Genomic DNA, 17,776 nt, shown 5'->3' on the forward strand with positions numbered 1-17,776 from the left:
GGGCAAGTCAGGCCTAAAATGGAGAAACTGGTGATGCACTCCTCAAAAAGCCAAGTGTAAAATGAGGTTAATGCCTTCCCTGACTTGTTGCCTTCACTGGCGTGGCATATTATGGTGAAAATAATAATTATGAAGTAAGGTTATGCAGGCAAATACTCTAGCGCCCAAATCTTCCCGGCCGCGCTACCAGGTTCTTTCGTGTTATCTTGGACATAACACAACATTAATTCAACTACTCGATGGAGCGCCCACTAGCTGCTGGACACTGTCTTAGGCCCTGGGCACAGTGAACGAGGAACGTGTGTCTTCGTCTTTACAGTTTCACCACGCCCCCACCTTCCTCGGGGGCCTCCGCGCTCAGCTTCCGACCTCCACTCCTCGCTTCCGGTCGGCCACTCCTTCCTTACTTCCGCTTCTCTATGGTGCGCGGGCCACCTTTGCTCCGCCTCCGGAAGTGGTTTGCTCCCGGTGCCAGGTTCGCGGAGCTGCGAGGTGAGGAGGGGACAAGGGCAGTGGGGCTGGGAGATGGGGCGGGGAGGGGCTGGGCGCTCCGGGACTGAGGTGCTGATCGCCCAAAGGGCGCCCCTGGGCTGGGGTCTGACCTGGCTTCTCCTCCCTCACTACCCGCGGTCCCCGGCCTCTCGGCGCTGCGCTGTTACCTCATCCGAAAAGTGTTCGCTGCAGCCTCCTCAGGCTTCACGTTGGAGCCTCTTGATCGTGATAATGTAGCCTGATGGGGGTGGGGGTGGTAGTGATGGTAACAGCTCACATATATTGTGCTCTTCTGTGTGCCGGGCACTCTACTGTGTTGCCAAAGTCAGGATTTCTCACACTTAAGCCTTTCAGGTCCGGTCTTTGGAGGCTTTGCCAGATCAACTTACCACCTGTACTACCGTTTACTAAAAATTTTTAGTCCAGTCCAAATTTTTTTTTTTTTGCAACGGGGTCTCTGTTGTCAAGACTGAATGCAGTGGCGCGATCATAGCTCACTGCAGCCTGGAACTTCTGGGCTCAAGCTGTCCTCCCACCCCAGCCTCCAGAGTAGCTTGGGACCACAGGAGTGCGCCACCATACTAGGCTAATTTTAAAATTTTTTCTAAAGATGGAGTCTTGCTCTGTTGCCCACTCTGGTCTTGAACGCCTGGGCTCAAGCGATTCTCTCGCCTCTGCTTGCCTTGGTTTCCCAAAGTGTTGGGATTACAGGTGTGAGCCATGGTGCTGGGCCCAGTCACTTTTTTTGTTGTTGTTGAGACTGAATCTCGCTCTGTCGCCCAGGCTGGAGTGAAGTGGCCGCGATCTCGGCTCATTGCAACCTCTGCCTCCCGGGTTCGAGTGATTCTCCTACCTCAGCCTCCTGAGTAGCTGAGATTACAGGCGCCCGCCTCCACTCCCAGCTAATTTTTGTATTTTTGGTAGAGACGGGGTTTCACTATGTTGGCCAGGCTGGTCTCAAACTCCTGACCTCAGGTGATCCACCCGCCTCAGCCTCCCAAAGTGCTGGGATTACAGGCGTGAGCCACTGCATCCAGCCAAGTCACTTTTTAAACTCAAATTTACTTTGAGAGAAAACTTGAAATATCTCCACCAGAAATGGAAAGCTGCTTTCACTTGTTTTATGTTGAAGGTAAAAATTAATATAGTTAATATAATGGAAATAGATCATTGTTAACAAATTCTGGCTAGATTTTGTTGTTTAAGGCTGTGGGATAGAGTTCTTTTGTTACAAAGGAACATTGGCATTCATAGATGTTAAAGACATACTAGGGAACTGAGATGTTCTCCTTGAAGCAATCAGAAGTTTCAAAAAAGAATTGAAAAGGGATTAACTTTCTCCTTAGGTGTTCAGCATTATTTAAGATCACCTATGCATCATCTGAAGCCACAATCCCAGGTCATCTTCATCACCTTCCCCAGTGGAATGCCTCCTGTGTTAAAGCCCACAACAACCCCTGTGGTAGGGACTGTTATTCTCATTTGATTTGTGAGGAATCAGACCCAGAGAAAAGTGAAGTGACTTGTCCGGGGACTCATAGCCATAAAGAATAGAACGGAGATCCCAGTTCAGGGCTCTCTGACTTTTACCATTACAAACTATTGGCTCCCTCAAGTCGGGGAGGTGTAAGCTTCAGTGAGTGATGATTGTGCCACTGCATCCAGCTTGGGTGACAGAGCAAGAGGGATTAGGGTAAAGGGGACAGTGATGCCCACCTCAGGAGGCTGTGGTGAGGCAACAAGGGAGGATGCTTTGTGACCATAAAGCCCCATGAAATGTAGGTTCTATACTTTAAATTCTAGGATCAACCTGGGAGTCAATGGCATCACTAGATGAGAGGCTGGCAGGACTAGGAGGCATAACAGTGTAGTTAAGAGCACCAGTATGGCATTGATTGGATAGATCCAGATTTTAGCATACTAGTCATGTGACTTGCAATTACTCACAAGTAATTCCCCTTGCGAGCCTCAGTTTTGTCATCTGTGAAGTGGTGGTAGTTCTTAGCTGAAAAGTTTGTTATAAGGAACAAATGAGAACATACCCATAAAGTAGTTAGATCAAGGCCCAGCACACAGTGATCACAGTAGTATTGGGAGTGTGTTTAAATGCCAGACTGAGGAGTTTGCATACTAATTTATGGAGCACTCTGCCAGGCTCAGGGGGAAGAGGGTAGAGTTCACAATCTAGGTGGGAAGACAGGTAAACGATTCATAGAGATAAATTCCCTAATAGTGTACCCAAAGTAGCCAAAAGAGGGCTTTGGGGAGACCTGACAGGCTTCCTGGAGCAGATGAGCATTGCTTAGTCTTGAAGGATATAGGGAGGAAAAGGAAGATCTTTGCAAGCATGGGAAAGGACGTGGAGTGTTTGGGGAACTGGGATTGCAGGGTGCAGTTGCAGCTAGGAGCAGAGGTTGGGGACAGTGGGAAGGTCAGTAGGAATAGGAATGCAAGAAATGAAGTTGGGAAGGTGGGTTGGGGACAAACCATCAAGGGTCTTTATGACAGGTCAGGGAATATGGATATTCAGTGCATTATGAAGAGCCAGCAAAGGTTTTGAAACAGGAGAGGCATTAATTAGGTTGGTCTTTTTTAGGAAAGAGAATTTAGACAGTATTGTTGGGCAAGACTGTTAGAGTAGTCCTGGAGAGGAATGTGGAGGGCCTGGCCTAGGGTGTTGAGATGGAGACGCACATGGTTCCTGGATAGCTGGGTGAGCACTTGAATGCAGGTCTCTATGGAGAGTGTGGAGCAGGATATGGGTGGAGGCAGGGAAGGGAGAGGTTTAAGTAGATGATTCCGAGATCAGTGGGGGTGGGTGGTGATGCCTTTTTAAAAGAGGAGGTAGAGTTTGTTTTGGATAGGCTGAGGGATACTGTTGTATTACAGAGGGTTAAATTGAGGCTTGAGGGGTTAAATGACTTCCCTGAGTTACCAAGTCTGTAAGTGGCCAGAACTGCTAGTTCAACTTCAGTGTTATGACTCCAGAAGAATCTCAAAAGCTTTCTCTTCTTAACAGGTCTCTGCCGTTTCCTCCTGACATCAAGGAACAACCATGTCATCAGAATCGAGCAAAAAACGGAAGCCCAAAGTGATCCGAAGCGATGGAGCCCCAGCTGAAGGAAAGCGGAATCGATCTGACACGGAGCAGGTGAGATCAGTCATGGTTGCCATGCTGCTGAGAAATTACATCTCATGGCCAAGCATCTGGCTGGGTGTTTGCAGCAGCTCAGGGTCGCATCTACCAGGTACAGCTTTGTGATGGCTTCCACTTGACCAGGTGACTGGGATTCCTGTTTCTTCACTAAAGCTGAGTGTCCACATCTGGTTTAGCTGCAGCATCTCCAAAACCAACAAGCCTGTATTAGACATGTTTAGTACCTGCCCGGAGAATGTATTCCAGTATGATATGTGTCTCCAGTTTTCCTGATGGTCAGAAGAAGGCAGTCCATCTGCAGCATGGCACTGGAGCTTCAGGAATCCCTTGGTGTGCTGCTGAGACAATACCAGAACCATGTGCCCACAGAACCTCTTGTGGCCTGAGAGCTCATGTGGTCGTCAGGTTCTTCTTTTTGTCTGTTTCTCTGTCCTTGAATCTGTCAACTTCATTTGTGACTTAGCTATTAAAAAAAAATTTTTTTTGAGACAGGGTCTCAGTCTGTCGCTCATGCCGGAGTACAGTGGCACGATTTTGGCTCACTGCAGACTCCATCTCCTGGGCTCAAGCGATCCTCCCACCTCAGTCTCTCAAGTAGCTGGGACCACAGCTGCACGCCACCATGCCCAGCTAATTTTCTATTTTTTGTAGATACGGGGTTTTGCCACGTTACCCGGGTTGGTCTCAAACTCCTGAGCTTAAGTGATCTACCTGCCTTGGCCTCCCAAGGTATTGGGATTATAGGTGTGAGCCACCCCGCACCCAGCTGGAATTCCTCTCTATAGTAGACTATCATGCAGCCATTTTGATTGAGATCTGTATTTACTGGGATGGTCATATGATTTGGCTGTGTCCCCACCCAAATCTCAACTTGAATTGTATCTCCCAGAATTGCCATGTGTTGTGAGAGGGACCTACGAGGAGGTAATTGAATCATGGGGGCCGGGCTTTCCCATACTGTTCTTATTATAGTAAATAAGCCTCATGAGATCTGATGCGCTCATCAGGGGTTTCTGCTTTTGCTTCCTCCTCATTTTTCTTTTGCTGCCACCATGTAAAAAGTGCCTTTCATCTCCTGCCATGTTTCTGAGGCCTCACCAGCCAAGTGGAACTGTTAAATCCAATTAAACCTCCTTTTGTTCCCAATTTCAGGTATGTCTTTATCAGCAGCGTGAAAATGAACTAATACAGTGAATTCATACCAGTAGAGTTGGGGGTTGCTGAAAAGATACCTGAAAATGTGGAAGCGACTTTGGCACTGGGTAACAGGCAGAGGTTGGAACAGTTTGGAGGGCTCAGAAGAAGACAGGAAAATGTGGGAAAGTTTGGAACCTCCTAGAGACTTGTTGAATGGCTTTGACAAAAATGCTGATAATGGGCCGGACATGGTGGCTCACGCCTGTAATCCCAGCACTTTGGGAGTCTGAGGCAGGTGGATCACGAGGTCAGGAGTTCAAGACCAGCCTGGCTAAGATGGTGAAACCTTGACTGTACTAAACATATGAAGAAATTAGCCAGGCGTGGTGGCGGGTGCCTGTAATCCCAGCTACTCGGGAGGCTGAGGCACAGAATTGCTTGAACCCAGGAGGCAGAGGTTGCAGTGAGCCGAGATCATGCCACTGCACTCCAGCCTGGGCAACAGAGTGAGACTCCATCTCAAAAAAAAAAAAAAAAAAGTTGATAATGATATGAACAATAAGGTCCAGCCTGAGGTGGTCTCAGATGGAGCTGAGGAACTCATTGGAAACTGCAGCAAAGGTGACTCTTCTGTTTTAGCAAAGAGACTGAAGACATTTGCCCCTGCCTTAGAGATTTGTGGAACTTTGAACTTGAGAGAGAGGATTTAGGGTATCTGGTGGAAGAAATTTTTTTTTTTTTTTGAGACGGAGTCTCGCTCTGTCGCCCAGGCTGGAGTGCAGTGGCGCAATCTCGGCTCACTGCGAGCTCCACCTCCCGGGTTCACGCCATTCTCCTGCCTCAGCCTCTCCGAGTAGCTGGGACTACAGGCATCCGCCACCACGCCCGGCTAATTTTTTGTGTTTTTAGTAGAGATGGGGTTTCACCGTGGTCTCGATCTCCTGACCTCGTGATCCGCCCGCCTCGGCCTCCCAAAGTGCTGGGATTACAAGCGTGAGCCACCGCGCCCGGCCAAGAAATTTCTAAGTAGCAAACCATTCAAAAGGTGACGGGGCCATGCGCAGTGGCTCACGCCTATGATCCCAGCACTTTGGGAGGCCGAGGTGGGCGAACCACTTGAGGTCAGGAGTTTGAGACCAGCCTGACCAACATGGCGAAACCCCATCTCTACTAAAAATACAATAAAAATTAGCCAGGCATGGTGGTGGGCCCCTGTAATCCCAGCTACTTGGGAGGCTGAGGCAGGAGAATCGCTTGAACCCAGGAGGCAGAAGTTGCAGTGAGCTGAGATTGCGCCATTGCACTCCAGCCTGAGCAACAAGAGCAAGACCTTGTCTCAAAAAAAAAAAAAAAAAAAGTGACTTGGGTACTGTTAAAAGCATTTCATTTTAAAAGGAAAACAGAGCATAAAAGTTTGGAAATTTTGTAGCCTGATGACACAGTAGGAAAGAAAAACCCGGTTGGGCATGGTGGCTCATGCCTGTAATCCCAGCACTTTGGGAGGCCGAGGTGGGTGGATCACTTGAGGTCAGGAGTTTGAGACCATCCTGGGCAACATGGTGAAACCCCATCTCTACTGAAAATACAGAAATTAGCTGGGCCTGGTGGCAGGTGCCTGTAATCCCAGCTACCTATGAGCCTGAGGCAGGAGAATTGCCTGAACCTGGGAGGCGGAGGTTGCGGTGAACTGAGATCATGCCACTGCACTCCAGCCTGGGCGACAAGACCAAGACTCCGTCTCAAAAAATAAAAATAAAAATAAAAAAAGGAAAGAAAAGAAAAACCCATTTTTTGAGGAGAAATTCAAGTTGGTTACAGAAACTTGCATAAGTAGCAAGGTGCCTAATGTTAATCCCCAACACCGTGGGGAAAGTGTCTCCAGGCCATGTTAGAGACCTCACGGCAGCCCCTCCCCTCACAGTCCCAGAGGCCCAGGAGGAAAAAGTGGTTTTTTGGGCCAGGCCCAGGGTCCCTGTGCTGTGTGCAGCCTGGGGACTTGGTGCCCTGTGTCCCAGCCAGTCCAGGCATGGCTGAAAGAGGCCAATCTAGAGCTTAGCCTATCGCTCAGAGGGTGGAAGCCCCAAGCTTTGGCAGCTTCCATGTGGTGTTGAGCCTATGGGTGCACAGAAGTCAAGAATTGAGGTTTGGGAACTTCCGCCTGGATTTCAGAAGATGTATGGAAACACCTGGATGCCCAGGCAAAAGTTTGCTGCCGGTGTGCTCATGGAGAACCTCTGCTAGGGCAGTGTGGAAGGGAAATGTGGGGTCAGAGCCCCCACACAGAGTCCCTACTGAGGCACTGCCTAGTAGAGCTGTGAGAAGAGGGCCACCATCCCTTCAGACCCTAGAATGGTAGATCCACCAACGGCTTGCATCATGCACCTGAAAAAGCCGCAGACACTCAATGCCAGCCCGTGAAAGCAGCCAGGAGGGAGGGAGACTGTACCCTGCAAAGCCACGGGTGGAGCTGCCCAAGACCATGGGAACCCACCTTTTGCATCAGCTTAACCTGGATGTGAGACCTGGAGTCAAAGGAGATCATTTTGGAGCTTTAAAATTTGACTGCCCCACTGGATTTTGGTCCTGCATGGGCCCTGTAACCCCTTTGTTTTGGCCAATTTCTCCCATTTGGAATGGCTATATTTACCCTCATTGTATCTAGAAAGTAACTAGCTTGCTTTTGATTTTACAGGCTCATAGGCGGAAGGGGCTTGCCTTGTCTCAGATGAGATTTTGGACTATGGACTTTTGGGTTAATGCTGAAATGAGTTAAGACTTTGGGCGACTGTTGGGAAGGCATGATTGGTTTTGAAATGTGAGGACATGAGATTTGGAGGGGCCAGGGGCGGAATGATATGGCTTGGGATTTAAATCTCAACTTGAGGCCGGGCGCGGTGGCTCAAGCCTGTAATCCCAGCACTTTGGGAGGCCGAGGTGGGCGGATCACAAGGTCAGGAGATCGAGACCATCCTGGCTAACACGGTGAAACCCCGTCTCTACTAAAAATACAAAAAAAATTAGCCGGGCGTGTTGGCGGGCGCCCGTAGTCCCAGCTACTTGGGAGGCTGAGGCAGGAGAATGGTGTGAACCCGGGAGGCGGAGCTTGCAGTGAGCCGAGATCGCGCCATTGCACTCCAGCCTGGGGGACAGAGAAAGACTCCGTCTCAAAAAAAATAAAAATAAAAATAAAAAATAAAAAAATAAATCTCAACTTGAATTGTATTTCCCAGAATTGCCACGTGTTGTGGGAGGGACCCAGAGGGAGGTAGTTGAATCATGGGGGCCAGTCTTTCCCATGCTATTCTCATGATAGTGGATAAGTCTCACGACATCTGAGGGGTTTATACGGGGTTTCTGCTTTTGCTTCCTCCTCATTTTTCTCTTGCTGCCGCCATGTAAGAAGTGCCTTTCACCTCTCGCCATGATTCTGAGGCCTCCCCAGCTATGTGGGACTGTAAGTCCAATTAAACCTCTTTTCGTTCCCAGTTTCAGGTGTGTCTTTATTGGCAGTATGAAAATGGACTAATACAGATGGGAAGTTGCACTTAACAGCACGAACAATATGATCCCGTTTTGTTTACAAATAAAATGTTTATTTATCCATAATCTTCACTCAGTTTCGGACTGAGAGGCGAAATTATAGGCAATTTTTCCATTTTCTTTTTGATACTCCTCTGTATATTCTGAATCTTTGACACCAGGCATGCATTACTCTGCAATCAGAAAGCAAAAGAGGTTTCTATTTTGAAGAGAAGAAAAGCATTTAATTTAAGGACCAGATCTTTTAGAGACCTGACTGAGGCTTCATTGTTACTGTTTTTATCTAAAAGGAGATGTCAGCCAAGTGTCCCTGATCCCAACAGGGAGACTTTTACCCCATGCACACAGAGCCTTTATCCTTACCTCTACAGGAAGGTAAATACTACAGTGAGGAGGCCGAGGTGGATCTGCGGGACCCTGGCAGAGACTATGAGTTATACAAGTACACCTGCCAGGAGCTACAGAGGCTGATGGCCGAGATCCAAGACCTGAAGAGCAGGGGTGGCAAGGATGTGGTAAGGAGTGGGACCAGGTGACCGTGAACCTGGTGGGTTTGCATAGATGAGGCTGTTTTTGCACCTACCAGGGCCCTTCCTGATCTTGGTCTTCTGTCCTAGCCATGATCAGGTGATTGGAGCCTCAGGGCTCCCAAAACCTATGAATTTATTGGAACTTCTTATCACCACTCAGTCACCAATTACAGGAATGAAAGTACAGGATAATTAATTTTTTCCCTACTAATTTGATCATTCATCCAGTTAATATTTATTAAGTGCCAGGCATTTTGCTAGTTGTTGAGAAATGATGGTACTTATATACATTTGCTTGATACAAAGATTGATGTGTACAAGTAAATTGTAGATGCCAAAAATGAAATTATCATTAATAGTAAATGAATAAATGAGGTTTTAGGGGCAGAGAAATTAAACAATGTGACTAAAAACTCGATAGATAAGTTTTTTAAAATCCATTTTTTTCCCCAGGAATCTCATGTATTTGTGCTTATGCTGACAAGTTTTGTTAGAATTACTGCATTCAATCTATTGTAGCCAAGCTTTATGGCTATAATTCTGTTATTTTCCATTTAAGTTATCCTGTAATGTTATTTATAGAGGTCAAATTTTATGGCAAGATGTTACTATTGCTGGGATCTCTGTGTAGGATCTGTAGAGACAGATTGTGCCTTTGCTGCCCTTATTCCATCTTCAATTCCTGTTACTCTAGTCTGAGCAGAAATTACTTTTTTTTGCCCGAGATTCTTAAGCATTTTCCTTACACAGTCGTCCTCTTATTTTCTTCATGACTCTTCTCATGCTTCTGAGCTCCCTCCGGTGCCATTTTTGGCCCCAGATGAGGATGGGTCAGTGGTGAGGGACTGAAGGAAGCTGAGCTAGCCCCTGTCGTCAGTGGGCTTTACTGTTTTCTTTGTCCACAGGCAATCGAAATAGAAGAACGGAGGATCCAGAGCTGTGTGCATTTCATGACTCTAAAGAAGCTTAACCGATTAGCCCACATCAGGTTGAAGAAAGGAAGAGATCAGACCCACGAGGTAGTAGTTAAAAGGTTTAATTTTAACCTTCCTCCTTTCTCCTCCCCATCCCCCCCACCCACCAGAGTCTCGTTCTGTCCACCAGGCTAGAGTGCAGTGGCACGATCTCAGCTCACCACATCCTCTGCCTCCCAGCTTCAAGCGATTTTCCTTCCTCAGCCTCCCAAGTAGCTGGGATTACAGGCACCTCCCACCACCATGCCCGGCTAATTTTTGTATTTTTTAGTAGAGATGGGGTTTCACCTTGTTGGCCAGGCTTGTCTTGAACTTCTTTTTTTTTTTTTTTTTTTTTTTTTTGAGACGGAGTCTCGCTCTGTCGCCCAGGCCGGAGTGCAGTGGTGCGATCTCGGCTCACTGCAAGCTCCGCCTCCCGGGTTCACGCCATTCTCCTGCCTCAGCCTCTCCGAGTAGCTGGGACTACAGGCACCCGCCACTATGCCCGGCTAATTTTTTTTTTTGTATTTTTAGTAGAGACCGGGTTTCACCGTGGTCTCGATCTCCTGACCTCGTGATCCGCCCGCCTCGGCCTCCCAAAGTGCTGGGATTACAAGCGTGAGCCACCGCGCCCGGCCTGTCTTGAACTTCTTAGCTCAGGTGATCCACTCACCTTGGCCTCCCAAAGTGCTGGGATTACAGGCGTGAGCCACTGCACCCAGCCCCATCCCCTTCTTTAGTCCCTTTACACCTTCTCTTAGTTTGCTGACCCTCTTCTCTGCCCCATCCTGACTTACCCTGCTCACCTCTGATCGTATTCTCCTTTCAGGCTAAGCAGAAAGTAGATGCCTATCACCTGCAGCTCCAGAACCTGTTGTATGAGGTGATGCACCTACAGAAGGAGATCACCAAATGTTTGGAATTTAAGTGAGTTTGGGAGGACAGGGCTTTGGCACATGTGGTCTCTCGGTAACTGCTTTTTCCCATATAGCTCACTGTAAGTCTGTTTCTTTTCATTTGAGACGGAGTCTTGCCCTGTCACCCAGGCTGGAGTGCAGTGGCGCAATCTCAGCTCACTGCAACCTCCACCTCCTGGGTTCAAGCGATTCTCCTGCCTCAGCCTCCCGAGTAGCTGGGATTGTAGGCGCCCGCCTCCACACCCAGCTAATTTTTGTATTTTTAGTAGAGACAGGGTTTTGCCATGTTGGCCAGGCTGGTCTCGAACTCCTGACCTTAGGTGGTCCTCCCGCCTCGGCCTCCCAAAGTGCTGGGATTACAGGTGTGAGCCACCGCTCCCAGCCTAAGTCTCTTTAAAAAGAAGTCTGATGAGCGTAGAAAACTGTAGGATCTGGGAGAAGGGCAAATTGCAAGGGTGAGTGTGGGAGAATTGCAAGCCGTGGTTTCAGGCTGCATAAAGAACCTCAGAAGTCTCTCTGACCTTTTTGAGTTTTGAGCTCTGCACTTGGTAAAAAGCAGGTCTCTCTCCCTATCAGGGGTCTTTACATTCCCAGTTTGATTCCTGGGCATGTTGTATGGGAGCAACTCTCTTCCAGTCACATTCTTTTAACCTTTTGGCCCAGTTTTCCTTTCTGTAGTCCCAGCAATTCATTATTGCAAATGGATTTTATTCTTTGGAACCCGAACTTCTTGCTGCTTAGCTGCCTTCAGGTGAAGAAACTACAGTTTGTCAGTGTCCTTCCTCAAAACCAAGCTGAGAGATGAGAAGGAGGAAGGAGTAAACGGGAAGAGAAGGGAAAGTGTTCTCACTTGATCAGACCTGTTTATGCAAACTGAAAACAGCTTTTATCTGTAACAAACTTGACATGTGCAGGGGGCTTATTAGACATTGGGTCCAGGATATATATATATGTATTTCTTTTTTTTTTTTTTTTTGAGATGGAGTCTTGCTGTGTCACCCAGGCTGGAGTGCAGTGGCACGATCTCGGCTCACTGCAAGCTCCGCCTCCAGGTTCACGCCATTCTCCTGCCTCAGCCTCCTGAGTAGCTGGGACTACAGGCGCCCGCCACCACGCCCGGCTAATATTTTGTGTTTTTAGTAGAGATAGGGTTTCACTGTGTTAGCCAGGATGGTCTCGATCTCCTGATCTTATGATCCGCCTGCCTTGGCCTCCCAAAGTGCTGGGATTATAGGCATGAGCCACTGCACCCGGCGGGTCCAGAATATTTTTAATAATCATGATGCTGATTGATTGTTTTGTTTTTTGTCTTTTTTTTTTTTTTTCAGATAGGGTCTCACTCCTGTCACCCAGGCTGGTGCAGTGGCACAATCCCAGCTCACTGCAGTCTTGACTTGACTTGGCTCAGATGATCCTCCCATTTCAGCCTCCTGAGTAGCTGGGACTATTGGCGTGTGCCACCACACCTGGCTAATTTTTTGTATTTTTAGTAGTGATAAGGTTTTGCCATGTTGGGCTACTCTTAAACTCCTGGCTGCAAATGATCCACCCGCCTTGGCCTCCCAAAAGGCTAAGATTAAAGGTATAAGCCACCACGCCTGGCCTGATGCTGATTTTTATTTTCTTTCTTCTTTTTTTTTTTCAAAGACAAAGTCTCGCTGTGTTGCCCAGGCTGGAGTGTGGTGGCGTGATCTTGGCTCATTGCAACCTCTGCCTCCCAGGTTCAAGCAATTGCACGCATGAGCCACCACACCCAGCTAATTTTTGTATTTTTAGTAAAGACAGGGTTTCACCATGTTGGCCAGGCTGGTCTCAAACTCCTGACCTCAGATGATCCACCCGTTTCGACCTCCCAAAGTGCTAGAATTACAGGCATGAGCCACTGTGCCCAGCCCTGATGCTGATTTTTGAGAGGCATCTTTATCTGTTCCACAAAATCGTCACATAATAATAGTTAAATATGAATAGAGACGAAATCTGCATCAGGTCTGTACTTGAGTTAATAATATTGTACCAGTGTCAGTTCCTGGTTTTGACAATGTATAATGTGGTTAGATAAGATGGTATCATTGGGTGAAGGATACATGGAGGAAATACATTCTAAGTATTATTTTTGAAACTTCTTGGAGTCTTAAACTATTTCCAAATTAAAAAGGCATCAAAAACAAAATAATGTGATGCACTGGTCTGTAATCATCACCCAAATGGAAACTGACAAACCCAGAATACAGTGGAACTTGTGCCTGTTGGGAGGCAGGCGACCACATGGAAGGAGCATAGGCCTTGAAGTTACACAGCCTGGGTTCAAATCCCAGCTTGGCCACTCCCTAGCTGTGGACCTTGGGCAAGCTGCTTACTGATAGAAGCCTCCATCTCTGTCAAAAAATGGAGATTAAAACTCCCCACCTCTTAGAGTTGTTGTGAGGCTTAAATGAGGTGAGGATGACATATAGTGGGTGCTTATTAATATATGATAGCTGCCATTATTATTACTGTCATCTGACCATAACCTGAGCAGTCAACTATGTTAATACAGCAAAGAGGGTTGGATTTTTTTGAGATGGAGTCTCGCTCTGTCTCCCAGGCTGGAGTGCAATGGCGCAATCTTGGCTCACTGCAGCCTCTGCCTCCTGGGTTCAAGCGATTCTCCTGCCTCAGCCTCCCAAGTAGCTGTGATTATAGGCATGTGCCACCAGGCCCGGCTGATTTTTAGTAGAGACGGGGTTTCACCTTGTTGATCAGGCTGGTCTCGAACTCCTGACCTCAGGTAATCCACCTGCCTCAGCCTCCCAAAGTGCTGGGATTACAGGGGTGAGCCACCGCGCCTGGCAGAATTTCTTTTCTTTTATACATATAAATCACTATGCATGCAACGGTTTGAGCCTCTAGATCTTTTTCCATCCAGTTCTCCCATGCTGGATCTTCCTCATTCTATTCTTATGCGGCTAATGTCTTGAACTTAAGTGCAGACCCTTATATTTATTCCTGTTAAATGATGTCTTGGTTTCAACCTGACAGTCTAGGCCCAGGCTGTAGTGTTTTTATTTGACTTTTTAGCTATTAGTTCTCCTGCTCAGCTTGGAGACATTTGTAAATTTGGTAAGAATCCCTTCCGAGTCTAATTCATGGGTAAAAAGGTTGGACAGCATGGATAAGGATCCTATGGCGTTTCACCAATTACCTTTCTTCACACTGAAACATCTGCTAATGAGCATTTGTGGAGAAGACTGGATTCCAGGATCCTAAGTAATTGTAGACCAGGGCTAAGCAGACATATGTTGGGGGTAACTTTGGGCCTGCTTAAACTACAGTTTGGTTTCCTGAGAACAGCAGCTTGATGTCATGTTTTTGTCTGTAGGTCAAAGCATGAAGAAATTGATCTGGTCAGTTTAGAGGAGTTTTATAAGGAGGCTCCACCAGATATCAGCAAGGCCGAAGTCACCATGGGAGACCCTCACCAGCAAACACTGGCACGTCTGGACTGGGAGCTGGAGCAGCGGAAAAGGTAGCATTTCCTCCTTCCTGACCTTTTAACCACAAAGTGTCAGTGCTTTGTCATGACCCAGGATAAGGCAGCAAAACACTGTGGAACTCTCAGAATAGTTTCTAAGACCAAATCCCATTTTAAGATTAAATCACACTGGATAATTTAAACTTCACCAACCTCATCATGGATGGGATTGGGGTTATAATTGCTTAACGGTTTTTTTTTTTTTTTTTTGAGATGGAGTTTCACTTTGTCTCCCAGGCTGGAGTGCAGTGGTGTGATCTCAGTTCACTGCAACCTCTGCCTCCCAGGTTCAAGTGATTCTCAGTCCTCAGCCTCCCGAGTAGCTGGGTGATAGGTGTGCACCACCACGCCCATCTATTATTTGTAGTTTTTGTAGAGATGGGGTTTCACCATGTTGGCTAGGCTGATCTCGAACTTCTGACCTCAAGTTACCTGCCCGCCTTGGCTTCCCAAAGTGCTGGGATTACAGACGTGAGCCACTGTGCCTGACCCTTTTTTTTTTTTTTTTTCCAAAGAGATGGCGTTTCACTCTGTTGCTCAGGATGGAGTGCTGTGGCACTATCACGACTCACTTCAGCCTTGACCTCCTGGGCTCAAGTGATCCTTCTGCCTCAGCCTCCCAAGTAGCCAAGACTATGGGTTCCTGCCACCATGCCTGGCTAATATTTTTATTTTTGTAGAGCAGGGGTCTCACTCTGTTACCCAGGCTGGTCTTGAACTCCTGGCTTCAAGTGATCCTCTCACCTTGGCCTCCCAAAATGCTGGGAGTACAGGTGTGAGTTACTATGCCTGGTCTCTCCTTGAAATTTTAATGCCAAAGACCTTATCTCTCATACCATAAATCTAATTTTGTATTTGCCTTTCTCCTTATCTATAAGTGTATGCCTGTGGCATAAAGCTTTGTAAACACTATTTCAGGAGGTTGTGCAACATTCTAGTGTATAGAAAAATTCACAAAATTATTCCCCTGTTGGATTTTAGGTTGTTTCCATTTTTTACTGTCATAAATAATGCTTCAGCCGGGCACGGTGGCTCACGCGTGTGATCCCAGCACTTTGGGAGGCCGAGGCAGGCGGATCACAAGGTCAGGAGATCGAGACCATCCTGGCTAACATGGTGAAACCCTGTCTCTACTAAAAATATAAAAAATTAGCCGGGCATGGTGGCGGGTGCCTGTAGTCCCAGCTACTCAGGAGGCTGAGGCAGGAGAATGGCGTGAAGCAGGGAGGCAGAGGTTGCAGTGAGCCGAGATTGCACCACTGCACTCTAGCCTGGGCGACAGAACGAGACTCCGTCTCAAAAAATAAAAATAAAAAAATAATGCTTCAAGTCACACTTTAGGCATAAACTTTTCTATATGAATAAAGAGGTTTATTTTTTTATCTATTTATTTATTTATTTTTTGACACGGAGTTTCACTCTTGTCGCCCAGGCTGGAATGCAATGGCGTGATCTTGGCTCACTGCAAGCAACCTCCACCTCCCTGGTTCAACCAATTCTCCTGCCTCAGCCTCCTGAGTAGCTGGGACTACAGGCGTGTGCCACCATGCCCAGCTAATTTTTGTATTCTTAGTAGAAGCGGGGTTTCACCATGTTGGCCAGGATGGTCTCTATCTCTTGACCTTGTGATTCGCCTGCCTCAGCCTCCCAAAGTGTTGGGATTACAGGTGTGAGCCACTGTGCCTGGCCAATTTTTGTATTTTTAATAGAGACGGGGGTTTCACCATGTTGGCCAGGCTGGTCTCAAACTCCTGACCCCAGATGATCCACCTGCCTTGGGCTGCCAAAGTGCTGGGATTATAGGTGTGAGCCACTGTGCCCGGCCAGTACTGTCTGTTTTAATCTAAGTCATTCTAAAAATACAGTGGGTTTTTTTGTTTGTTTGTTTTATTTTTCCATAATGAACTTTTCATGGTAACTTTTTCCCCTTTCATATTTGTACAAGAATACTAGGGCTTTTGATTGGCACATCTGTTCTGTTTTTTGTTGTTGAAGTAGCTGTATACTTGCCTTTTTCTGTTATGGAAGGTATTCTCTGTTTTTGGTTCATATTATGAATTTAATAAGCACTGAGTATTTTTTTTTTTTTTTTGAGATGGAGTCTCGTTGTGTCACCCAGGCTGGAGTGCAGTGGTGCTATCTCGGCTCACTGCAACTTCCGCCTCCCCAGTTTAAGCAATTCTCCTGTCTCAGCCTCCTGAGTAGCTGGGATTACAGGCGCATGTCACTGTGCCTAGCTAATTTTTGTATTTTAGTAGAGACGGGTTTCACCATGTTGGCCAGGCTGGTCTCGAACTCTTGACCTCAGGTGATCCGCCTGCCTGGGCCTCCCAAAGTGCTGGAATTACAGGCATGAGCCACCATTCCTGGCCAAGTCTGGTTCTTAGGAAATTTGTGTCAGTGTCTTAGCAGATGGGGCTGACCTGTCACTCCGCTGTCCAGTCCACTGATTGTGCTGGGCACTGACTCAGCCATCAGTGCTGCATTCTTGTGGCACTGGTCCAGAATCTATTCCCACCCTGTGCTAACCAGGCCAGTCCATGGGCGTCTTTTGGGTTATATAGCTGCTAAGCCCATGTCTGTGAAAGTTTTAGGTCCTACCTCTCAAGCAAGAAATGGAGCAGAAGATGGCATGTGTATTCCCTAGTGGTTACAGAGCAGACAGAGCCTCTGGAGAGCAAGAGACATGGATCCAAAGCCCAGCGCAGTGTTTGTTCTTAGCTGGAGGCCCTTGGGCAAGTTATCTACTTGCCTGAGCCTTGGTTTCCTCCTTTGGGGATAAGAAAAGTCCCTGTCTTCCAGGGTCTTTATAAGGATTAAATGTAATTACGCTTTTAAAGAGCTCACCAAAGTACCTGGCACACATTGAGTGCTGGATAAACATTAGCAGTTAATCATGGCTGCTACCATTAGGTGGAGTCTGACAGTGAACAGGCGTGTTGAGGTATCACTGGGGGATATCAGGTGACAACGCTCTTTCCTCCCCCAACAGGCTGGCAGAGAAGTACCGAGAGTGCCTATCCAACAAGGAGAAGATTCTCAAGGAGATTGAGGTGAAGAAGGAGTACCTGAGCAGCCTCCAGCCCCGCCTCAACAGCATCATGCAGGTGGGGCCCGCTGGCCTTTTGCTTTGCCTTCACCACTGACCAGGCGCTGCCAGAAGCCGTGTCGCCCTTTGGGCTTTGCCAGGTCTATTACCCTAAATTATAGTATAGTATAAAGATGGCCTCGTCTGCATCCCTACCCAGTTGGTGTGATAAGCTTGTGTCTGGGAGGAAGAAGTGCTAGCCTCAGGAATATATACACACATTGACCTGGGTGTTTTCATCCAGAGCCTTCTCTGGGTAACGTACTTTCTCAGACTGTGTAAATTTAGTTTACCCCTTGCATGGCCCCCACCGGCCTCACAATCTCCAGGCATCTAAACTTGCTTCCTGTGGATGTCTGTTTGATCCCCCTTACCATGCTTTAGGGTCAGACTGCTCAGCAGATCTTCTCACTCTGAAAAAAACTTTACTCATGAGTAAGAGTCCACACTT

General features: G+C 47.4%; 1 protein-coding gene across 6 annotated transcripts in view; it reads left to right on the plus strand.

Annotated features, from left to right (window-relative positions):
- The first annotated feature begins 337 nt into the window (after nt 1–337).
- THOC5 (THO complex subunit 5) overlaps nt 338–17,776 on the plus strand; it is a 49,818-nt gene continuing 32,379 nt past the window's right edge. For 2 of the 6 annotated variants that reach the window (XM_055253497.2, XM_055253499.2), the window contains exons 1-8: nt 379–492; nt 1,839–1,954; nt 3,512–3,643; nt 8,698–8,841; nt 9,762–9,875; nt 10,639–10,736; nt 14,085–14,231; nt 17,230–17,344. In XM_055253497.2, coding sequence (XP_055109472.1) covers nt 3,548–3,643; nt 8,698–8,841; nt 9,762–9,875; nt 10,639–10,736; nt 14,085–14,231; nt 17,230–17,344 — 714 coding nt within the window. In that variant the 5' untranslated portion in view covers nt 379–492; nt 1,839–1,954; nt 3,512–3,547. Of the gene's footprint in view, nt 493–1,838; nt 1,955–3,511; nt 3,644–8,697; nt 8,842–9,761; nt 9,876–10,638; nt 10,737–14,084; nt 14,232–17,229; nt 17,345–17,776 lie in introns of all 6 variants that reach the window. The other 4 variants (XM_055253498.1, XM_063623638.1, XM_063623639.1 and 1 more) reach the window with 3 other exon arrangements.

The sequence above is a fragment of the Symphalangus syndactylus genome, chromosome 18 (assembly GCF_028878055.3).
Source record: "Symphalangus syndactylus isolate Jambi chromosome 18, NHGRI_mSymSyn1-v2.1_pri, whole genome shotgun sequence".
Classification (NCBI taxonomy): Eukaryota; Metazoa; Chordata; class Mammalia; order Primates; family Hylobatidae; genus Symphalangus; species Symphalangus syndactylus.